The sequence below is a fragment of the Oncorhynchus mykiss genome, chromosome 4, assembly GCF_057628025.1.
Source record: "Oncorhynchus mykiss isolate SJ-2025 chromosome 4, ASM5762802v1, whole genome shotgun sequence".
Classification (NCBI taxonomy): domain Eukaryota; kingdom Metazoa; phylum Chordata; class Actinopteri; order Salmoniformes; family Salmonidae; genus Oncorhynchus; species Oncorhynchus mykiss.
Window position 1 is genome coordinate 65,703,696 of NC_143025.1, and position 10,721 is coordinate 65,714,416.

General features: G+C 39.0%; 1 protein-coding gene across 50 annotated transcripts in view; it reads left to right on the plus strand.

The window, feature by feature from the left end:
- Positions 1-10,721, plus strand: part of trdn (triadin) — a 51,009-nt gene that overhangs the window by 33,571 nt on the left and 6,717 nt on the right. For 13 of the 50 annotated variants that reach the window (XM_021600377.3, XM_021600383.3, XM_090232722.1 and 10 more), the window contains 13 exons: positions 94-135; positions 221-259; positions 478-507; positions 593-640; positions 728-775; positions 883-936; positions 1,045-1,089; positions 1,172-1,240; positions 1,490-1,633; positions 4,495-4,545; positions 5,306-5,575; positions 5,680-5,709; positions 10,584-10,628. In XM_021600377.3, the coding sequence (XP_021456052.3) occupies positions 94-135; positions 221-259; positions 478-507; positions 593-640; positions 728-775; positions 883-936; positions 1,045-1,089; positions 1,172-1,240; positions 1,490-1,633; positions 4,495-4,545; positions 5,306-5,575; positions 5,680-5,709; positions 10,584-10,628 (915 nt within the window). The remainder of the gene's footprint in view (positions 1-93; positions 136-220; positions 260-477; positions 508-592; positions 641-727; positions 776-882; positions 937-1,044; positions 1,090-1,171; positions 1,241-1,489; positions 1,634-4,494; positions 4,546-5,305; positions 5,576-5,679; positions 5,710-10,583; positions 10,629-10,721) is intronic. The other 37 variants (XM_090232702.1, XM_090232708.1, XM_090232728.1 and 34 more) reach the window with 10 other exon arrangements.

The following is a 10,721-nucleotide window of genomic DNA, read 5'->3' on the forward strand; positions in this document are numbered from 1 at the left end:
AATACTCATATTCAATTCAATATTTTATTTATTTATTGACCCTTTAGACTGTGCTTGAAAGGAAACTCTTAACAGACTGTTTTTGCATTGAAGAACCACAGGCTCCCAAAGAAAAGGCTGCCTCCACAAAGAAGGGTACGAACATATTGTGTTGATTCAAAGGGATACACTTACATAACTTGTTCATGTCTGATCGGAACACATTCTTCTTCACTCTTAGTTCCAAAGGAAAAGACCAAGGCAGCTGCCTCAAAGACGGGTAAGAGACTCTCTACATACCAAATCATCCTTCACACTAACTGAAAACTGTATATGTTCAGTACTTGTTATGTAAATGAACTCAATGGTAAGAGTTTCAGTGTTAGAAGTTACTTCAGGCAAAGGTAAGATAGCTGCTTATAAGTATTACACCATAGCAGACACACATCGATCAGATTTTCTACTTATATTTTGTCAATCATTCATTTTTTTCCCCAGAGTCTCCTAAAGGAAAAGTTAAGACGCAAGGTAAGAGTTTGTACAATTGAACGGGATCATTGCTTTCTGTATTTAAATACAGTCAGATAGTTTCTATTTCTTTCTTTCATTCTAGAACTTGCGGTGTCCAAAGGGAAGTTCAAACCAGCTGTTGTGAAGAAAGGTAAAGTTTTTGCTCCGTACATTGTTAATAACATGGTGCGTACTTGACTTTTATTTGAAAATGTTGACCATGATATTTTCATTCCAGGAGCTGTTGTCGCTGAAGAAAAGACAAAACCTTCCACGACAAAGAAAGGTACTTCAGCGTAGGTTGTAATATGTATACACAGGCATTTTATATATGTCTACCTTTTAGAGTTGTTCAGTGTGTGAATTTACGTTTTTTTTGGTCTGTGTTCTGAGTTTCAGAGGTTGTTGTTTCCAAAGATAAAGCTAAAACAACAACTGCCAAGAAAGGTAACAAATATATTTAGTTGCCATGGGATTCTCAGAGCAACATTGAGCTGTATGTATACTGTATTTTGAATGGTAAAGCATATTTTATTGTATTTTCCTTTGTCTCAGATCCTGTGGAAAAGGACAAGGACAAAATAACTCCTACAAAGAAAGGTAACATCAACTTAGATCAAGTTATTCCAGTCCACAAATTAACATATGTTCTAAGTGTGGATATATGTATATATTTTTTTAGAGCCTGCAATCTCCAAAGAAAAAGTCAAGGCAACCACTAGCCAGACAACCACACCCTCTACCAAGAAAGGTAATACTGTATTTCACAAATGTTAACCTGAGTAAATGCCCACCATGGGTTGTAGTTAGACACATATTACATGTATTGTTTCTATCAGAACCGTCTGCTGCAAAAGCCAAAGCCAAATGGTCGCTTGTAAAGAATGGAATAGCGCTTCCTACATCCTGCTTGGCTTAATTAACTTGTTCAATCAGGAGCCTTATTATCTTTGTGTTTTATTAGTATGTAATGTAATAAATAATAGAATCTCTGCCCTAGTTGTTTTCGAACCCGAGGCCCCTAAAGAGAAAGCCACTCCAAGAGTCCCCACTATGATAAAAGGTAACCACACAAATGTAGTGGTGCCAATGGCAAAAGCCACCGGAAGAGTTGTCGCTATAAGACCCACGTCTACGAGAAAAGGTAGCCACACAGCAATTGAAATGTTTTTTCACACTAAATACAGATTATTTTCAGTTAGATACAATGAAAATTGGAATCAGGCTGTCTAACTTTGCTCACACTTTTAGGCCCTGCAATGAAGGAGAAGCTAACTCACGCACCTGAAGCAGGCACAGTAAAGTGCATCAGTCCCATCTATTAGGGTGCAGAGCAGAAACTGAGTATTATGTCTTTCACTGTTTTCTCTTTGCATTTTTACTACGTGGTACATTAATAGAAACGTCTTCCCATCAGCAAAAGAGAAACCGAAAGTGGCAGAGAGAAAAAGTAAGAATGAGTTGACTATGCTTCGAGTGGACTTTTGAGGGTTTTTTTTGGAAACAAACAGGTTAACACTTCAAGGGAAGTTACAGGTAGTTGCGAGCAGACACCCATATACTTCCAGTCACGGCGCTAATGTTAGTTAGCACTGGCTGGCGGACTTCATTCATACTGGTGACCAGGACCTACAGCGGTTTAACAGCTCTCTCCCGTTATGTACTCTAGCACCTAATGGTTATGAAACCTACAGGATGACCCATATTAGCAGAGTGGGAGCTTGGTTTTTTACACAATATATAATAATATGTCACTTGCAAAAAATCCTTCAGAAGGATGCTGCAACATCTCTAATACATCCAGTTTTTCCTCCAGTTATCTCTCGATGTTAATAAGATTGTGCTATTCCATTTCCTCTGTTGGTGAATACCGTCATCGCGTGCTCAACCCTCCATCACATTACTATGGCAACCCTTCCCCGGGGCCCACAACATGGATGAGTTTATTTCCTCGCTCAATTATTGTATTGGCTAAACAAGTATGAACAACCTCTGAAATGCAGCATACCGAATAACTGAATACGTGTTCTGCGGAGCATGGAGCGATCAGGTCACGTATGTAGGTTTGAGTCTCTCATACAGGCATCCTGATTGTCTCCACACTCTCCTGAGCAGTTAAATGTAGGGTTCAAATGTTTACCTGGCATTTATTTTTTTTGTCTACCCTCAGCATATGTTCTGCTCCTTCCACCCAATGCCTAATTTCCTCCCTGTATCTAGACCATTACCATAGGATCCCTCTCTGAATTACCTCCCTGTATATCGCCTGCGGTTTGTCTGCATGGTAGAGCAAAGTGCCGATTTACTGACCTGGGTAATGGGTTTGGAAGAACTTCACTCCAGATGTACAGTAATTCCCTTCAAGGACTTGAACCCTAAAATCAAACACAAACAGTGGGACATCTGTGAAAACAAAACAAACATGGTTAACGCTATATGGCTTCGCTGTGTTTTGACTACATTGATGACAGGCATACAGTAGGGTGGAACAGGGTGTCATCTGGGTATTACATATCCTTTTGCATAGCTGATGAATCTATTTTCATTAGAATGAAGGAAGTGATTTCAACGGTTTTTAACTCCCTTGTCTAATTCCAAAGAAAGAACCTGGTAGCTTTGTGAGATTCTCAAAAGCTTGCCTTTAACCCTATAAAAAACACTATTCCATGCGATTTACCCTGGCTTTACCCTGAGGCTGTTTACACCAGCCAAAGACGAATTTAAAAAGTCCCCTTTGCATTCTTTTATAGAGCTTTATGCTGAAACGTATCTTGTAAAGGGTCACATGTTGGTGTTGTTGTAGAATGTAGATAGGCAAAACAGGTAGCTAATGAAGGAACATTTTATCTGTGGTGTTTCTTAGATTGGATTCTTATTGGGGTCAAAACCCAGACTCCTGTTGTATGTCTTGCTGCACTGCAGGCAATCCATTGTACAGCACTGAACCCGATTTATACGTTCCCACACAAGGTTAGGGAAAGAGTATGCGTAGAGTATGCGTAATGTAACATCATCAAAGAGTTTTTTTTAATAAAAGATGGGAATCTATTTGGATTTGTGATATAGATGGACCCGATGACTGCTAAGACCGGCATGTTCCTACCGTTTTTGACGTTTTCACAGATAGATTAGAATACATGTCACTCATATACATCTTTCCTCCTTGCATAAGAAGAAGACAAGGTGAAGGATGTGAAGGCATCAGGCGGTGGGTTCTGTTCATATAAAAGTATTAAAATGCTAGGATCTAGTTTGAATAGATGCTGCTACTGAATTCAAAACGGATTAGATGTTGTAAAAGCTAGCTACCGTAGCAACATCGACGCAGTATACCGTATCTGTTTACACAACTACAAACAGACTCTTCTTTTATCTTCCATTAGAGCGATCAGATATTACAGTCCTTGTTTGACTAAGCCTCATCCTTTAGCTATGGGATATTTGGGATGGGCTGCAGCCTTTCATTGCCAGGCCAACAACACTAGATTCCAGTAATGAACTGAGCTGAGGAAAAGTGGAAATCCGGTATTGACCATGTGAAATGCAGCCTATATCAAAGTGCGGCTGCCAAGACTTTTAATCAATAAACCTGAGGCAAATGGCTCAATTTAATGAATGACCTCAGGTCAACTAGAGTGATCAATCAATAGATTGTGATGCGGCATTGAGTTCTTCCATGCCATTTCAGTCCCTCCTCGACATAAATACGTAAAAGACTAGAATTGTTTACTGCGTGCATAGTTAATTCTCCAACTTTTATTGGCGGTCACGTGTCAACGCAAGGTGCACAGATTGACTTATAGTTGTCATAAAACGCTTTAAACGCTGTTCGTGAATGACTTGTTCAAGTTTCAACTAATTCAAACGCTGTTTACATAATTACAGTTAAATAATACATGTACATGGTGCAAAACCTTTATCTGATCCCGGCATACACCAAAATGCTTGTAAATGTGTCATTGTATTGTTATTGTAAATGTACTTAATGTTTTTTTTTTCTTTCAGCCAAAGCTAAAGCCACACACTCTGTGAAGACGGCCCAGCCCACTAAACCACGTAAGTAAATGTTCAATCCCGAAGCAAGACATCTCCTTTCTTTCGATAAGCAGGTCACTTCCTGTCTTTTGTTTGTTTAGCACGTGAATCCATGTAGGGCTTAATGCATTCCCTATCTTGCCTAAAAGTGGAGCAGCCACAAAGGAGGGGTTTCAAGGGTTTGAATATATCTGTCATGCTAAATAGCACCATCAAATGTGTTGTTTTTTTATTATTCATTGTTTTATTGAGGAGCTCCTTGTCCATGGATCAACCTTGTAAATGTCATATTATAATCACTGGATGCCCTCTTTTTCTCTATTATAGTGTTTTGTAAAGCGGCACATTTTTTATTGAATAGCATGCCACGCATAATGGTATAGCATTATAGTGATAGGTTAACTACATGCCAGCATCAGTTAACTTTCTCATGCTTATTAAACACAAAACACTAGTTGACAAGAAGAAATTGGATCTGTCAAACGCCATGACTTTAGACAAAGGCCCGGCAGAATTACTTTGGCTACTCGACAGCGCAGATCTGTATTGAATAAGCGTTGCATGATTCTCTTTCACATCAATCATTATGTACATTTCCCCGGAACAAACAACACATGAAAAATAAAACCAGTCTCTCGTCACTTGATTAGAGAGGACGTTTATGCATGGCAAAACTGCAATTACAGCCATGTCACTTTGTGTTACAGTTTGAAGAGAAAATGTTTGAGATTATAAGCAGAGTTTGAAGAACAGGTTAACTGGCATTTGTATCTTCTCATAGATAAAGCTGAGAAGGCTGAGAATACTAAAAAGACTGAGAAGGCTGAGAAGACTGAGAAGACTAAGAAGACTGAGAAGGCTGAGAAGACTGAGAAGGCTGAGAAGACTAAAAAGACTGAGAATACTGAGGAGACTGAGAAGACTAAAAAGGCTGAGAAGGCTGAGAATACTGAGGAGACTGAGAAGGCTGAGAAGACTGAGAATGCTGAGAAGTCTGAGAAGACTAAGAAGACTGAGAAGGCTGAGAAGAAATCTGTGAAAGAGTCTCAAGGTATGTTGGCTCAAAGTATCAAATGATACCTTTCCTCAAACAGTTCATACATTATTGATGTATTTTGATGATTTATGTTTGATTCTTTTTTCCTATGATTTCAGAAAAAGAAGTAAAGACCCCTGGTAAAGCAAGTGAGTAAATACCAATGCCTTGTGCCTGTGCTTGATTCAAATGAGAGATACGGATGTAGCATGGTGGTGCTCTGTCTAACCGTCTGATGCATTTACTATTTAGGATTATCTCAGTGTGTGGTCTCAGACTAGTAAAATCCTAATGTAATGCGTAAAACATTTACTGCTACGGTAGTCTGGAAGTGGGAATCATATACATGTGATTTTTTTATGATTTCATATGTACACACCATTTATACAATTGATGTGATGTTGATCATGTGCAAATATGATTTTTATTAATTAGCTACTGTAGCAACAGTTTCCCTTGCGATTTCACATTACAATGATCATATGTTTACCATTTCTAGAGATTGGGGCAGAATCTTCTTTAGCTTCTACTCAGGACTAAGGTAGTAGCTATATATTCCACTCCACTGGTCAACTCAAAAGAGAATAGGATTCTCTCTCTCTACTGTTAATTGCTCTGTGGTGATTTATTGGGAGTAAATTAATCGTGTTGATGATGTGCTATTAAACACTGTTCACGGAGCCAGCATTTAGTTATTGAGAGAGATTATGCCTAGTGAGAAATAGTAATAACACTTACTGGATTTTAAACCAAATGCATTAAAGACATTAGGGGGATGTTCTATTGAGTGAACCAGTGGATTCTTGATATTCTAGTCCCATCCCTTCCTGACCCATCTTCCAAGTCACTCTCTCCTCACGTCCTGTGTGATTTGCCTCACACCGTACCCTGAACCTTAAGCAATACGACATGTACTGTATGTATAATATTATAGCAAAACTGACTGATTTATATATATTTTAAGACCTGCAGCAGTTGCTTTCTTTTAAATAGGGGTTGTAGTCATGCTTGTGTTCCCTGCATGACCTTCCCTCTCTCTACACTTAGGTTATGGTAAACAAACATACAGTACAGGATATGTACCATGTACAGTGCCTTGCGAAAGTATTCGCCCCCCTTGAACTTTGCGACCTTTTGCCACATTTCAGGCTTCAAACATAAAGATATAAAACTGTATTTTTTTGTGAAGAATCAACAACAAGTGGGACACAATCATGAAGTGGAACGACATTTATTGGATATTTCAAACTTTTTTAACAAATCAAAAACTGAAAAATTGGGCGTGCAAAATTATTCAGCCCCCTTAAGTTAATACTTTGTAGCGCCACCTTTTGCTGCGATTACAGCTGTAAGTCGCTTGGGGTATGTCTCTGTCAGTTTTGCACATCGAGAGACTGAATTTTTTTCCCATTCCTCCTTGCAAAACAGCTCGAGCTCAGTGAGGTTGGATGGAGATCATTTGTGAACAGCAGTTTTCAGTTCTTTCCACAGATTCTCGATTGGATTCAGGTCTGGACTTTGACTTGGCCATTCTAACACCTGGATATGTTTATTTTTGAACCATTCCATTGTAGATTTTGCTTTATGTTTTGGATCATTGTCTTGTTGGAAGACAAATCTCCGTCCCAGTCTCAGGTCTTTTGCAGACTCCATCAGGTTTTCTTCCAGAATGGTCCTGTATTTGGCTCCATCCATCTTCCCATCAATTTTAACCATCTTCCCTGTCCCTGCTGAAGAAAAGCAAACCAAACCATGATGCTGCCACCACCATGTTTGACAGTGGGGATGGTGTGTTCAGGGTGATGAGCTGTGTTGCTTTTACGCCAAACATAACGTTTTGCATTGTTGCCAAAAAGTTCAATTTTGGTTTCATCTGACCAGAGCACCTTCTTCCACATGTTTGGTGTGTCTCCCAGGTGGCTTGTGGCAAACTTTAAACGACACTTTTTATGGATATCTTTAAGAAATGGCTTTCTTCTTGCCACTCTTCCATAAAGGCCAGATTTGTGCAATATACGACTGATTGTTGTCCTATGGACAGAGTCTCCCACCTCAGCTGTAGATCTCTGCAGTTCATCCAGAGTGATCATGGGCCTCTTGGCTGCATCTCTGATCAGTCTTCTCCTTGTATGAGCTGAAAGTTTAGAGGGACGGCCAGGTCTTGGTAGATTTGCAGTGGTCTGATACTCCTTCCATTTCAATATTATCGCTTGCACAGTGCTCCTTGGGATGTTTAAAGCTTGGGAAATCTTTTTGTATCCAAATCCGGCTTTAAACTTCTTCACAACAGTATCTCGGACCTGCCTGGTGTGTTCCTTGTTCTTCATGATGCTCTCTGCGCTTTTGACGGACCTCTGAGACTATCACAGTGCAGGTGCATTTATACGGAGACTTGATTACACACAGGTGGATTGTATTTATCATCATTAGTCATTTAGGTCAACATTGGATCATTCAGAGATCCTCACTGAACTTCTGGAGAGAGTTTGCTGCCCTGAAAGTAAAGGGGCTGAATAATTTTGCACGCCCAATTTTTCAGTTTTTGATTTGTTAAAGGGATACTGACAGATTTCGAGATTTAGGTCTTTTTTTTTTACTTACCCAGAGATTAACTCATGAATACCAATATAATCTCTGCATGCAGTTTGGAGATTATTGAAGTTAGCATGCCATGAGTGATGTCATAGTCTTTTAAAAATACCATGACTATACCCGCACACTGTCAAATGCTCATTTGAAATTGATGAACAAAAAAACTGCTCGGCAGTTATTGCAGTACCTTTTTCACTTTTTCTCCCAGTCTTCTCCCCTTTCAGCTTTGCCACCTAGAATTTTTTCAAATGAAATAAGTGTGTCATAAATAATTCTCCAAAGTCATAATGACACAGCCAGATATTCAAATGTGAGTTAGTTCTGAAGATAATGTTGTTGTTTTTTCACCTTTATTTAACCAGGTAGGCCAGTTGAGAACAAACTCTCATTGACAACTGCGACTTGGCCAAGATAAAGCAAAACAGCGCGACACAAACAACAACACAGAGTTACTGTCACAATCGCGCACTCGGACCAACGTGCAGCGTGATCTGGGTTCCACATCTTTATTTCGTGAAACACACAAAAACAATAAAGAAATACGAAATGTGACGACAATGGAGTGCTAACATACAACTAACCATAAACAATATCCCACAAAACACAGGTTGAAACAAGCTACCTAAATTTTTTTAGCCAAAACAGCCAAAACTATGCAGGAGTGGCTTTGGAACAAGTCTCTGAATGTCCTTGAGTGGCCCAGCCAGAGCCCGGACTTGAACCCAGATCGAACATCTCTGGAGTGACCTGAAAATAGCTGTGCAGCGACGCTCCCCATCCAACCTGACAGAGCTTGAAAGGATCTGCAGAGAAGAATGGGAGAAACTCCCCAAATACAGGTGTGCCATACCCAAGAAGACTTGAGGCTGTAATCGCTGCCAAAAGTGCATCAACAAAGTACTAAGTAAAGGGTCTGAATACTTATGTAAATGTCATATTTCCGTTTTTTTATGTGCAAAATAACTGTTTTTGCTTTGTCATTTTGGGGTATTGTGTGTAGATTGATGAGGGGGAAAAACTTTGTCATCCATTTTTGAATAAATGTAACAAATACGTAACAAAATGTGAAAAAAGTCAAGGGGTCTGAATACTTTCCGAATGCACTGTATCTGTTTAAGAGAACAAAGAAAAATATACAGGAAGAGAAACGGTTAGTTGTCACTTCTTCGAGTGTTGTTGAGGGGAGGGGGGACACAAACCACTGTGCTCCCCCGCCCCCTGCTGGTGGCAAAAGGAATTAACAATACCCAAAGGAAATCCTTGGAGGACTCAGGCCCAAATAAGCATGGATTTCAACGATATACAGTCATGGATTAAAACAACAACATCTAAACCATGTTTAATAAATACAATGTGATTCCATAACCTTGTGGGCAGCCACAACTATAGTGTACAAAAATTAACATTCATTCTTAGATAGGTTTTTGTGTGTTTTTAAAACTTATACATCACAAATCATAAACCTACAATAGTCTACGCCATCCCAATCTAATCTCAAAATGATTTGGCAAGTATCATATACAGTAGATACAAGAAACAACGAAGTAATAATATGTTTGCTTAACACTAAATGCAATTAGAAAATCATTTATTCCTACATGTAAAAAACTCAAACGTTTCAATAAATGCATTTAACAAGGCTTATATATGTTATTAAAATATAAGATCATATATTTTAAAATGGGTTTTAAATATATGATGAAATATTAAAAAAAATAATATGTCATGTTCTTTGATATGCAGTGCCAGTCAAAAGTTTGGAGACACCTACTCATTCAAGGGTTTTTCTTTCATTTAACTATGGTAACAGCTCTCCTTCCTGAGGTAATTGCGATGTTAATGCGTTCATCTCATTAGTTAAGAGTATCCAAGGTTCCAGCATTTAGCCACATTTTCCTTATTTGGCAACCGGTGTTGCGCTTTGGATTTATGCTGTGGATTCTCTGTTTTTCTCCCTAAGGACCAAACAATAAACCTGTGTCATATTTGATTCGATTAAAAACATTAAAAACATCTCTTTATAATGGGGAAATGATTCTACTTTCTTCATCCATCACAGTAGTTTTTAAGGTCATTTGTATCATTGAAATTCACAGTCCATTTTTCCCAGTGGACTACTATAGACTTTCTGATCAGAATTCCCCAGGAGAGTGAGCCTTTCTCATGTCAGCACAGCCGCACGCATTCCCTGCATCCCTCTAGTCTCCACAGGGCTGGATAAATCCCATTGGGGTTGAAAGGGTCTGCTTTGAAATTCCCTTAATATTCTCTGTAATGGATACATTAAATCTACAGTAGGGGGAAGAGAGACCCATCACATTGTGTATTTATACAAGGAGAATATATACATTGGGTACCTTGAGATAGTCTTTGTCCTCTCACTCTCATACATGTTCTATCTCTGATTCTCTGTGTTCTTATCCCACGTCAGAAGATTCTCAGACTGAGGAGAGTGCCCCGGACAAGAAGACGTCTGGTAAGATGACTGATGGAGAAAGTTCTGTCCATCATAAAGGGAAACTCCACTCAAAAACAGTCTTTTGGTATTTGTTTCATTAGTCCACTGTTG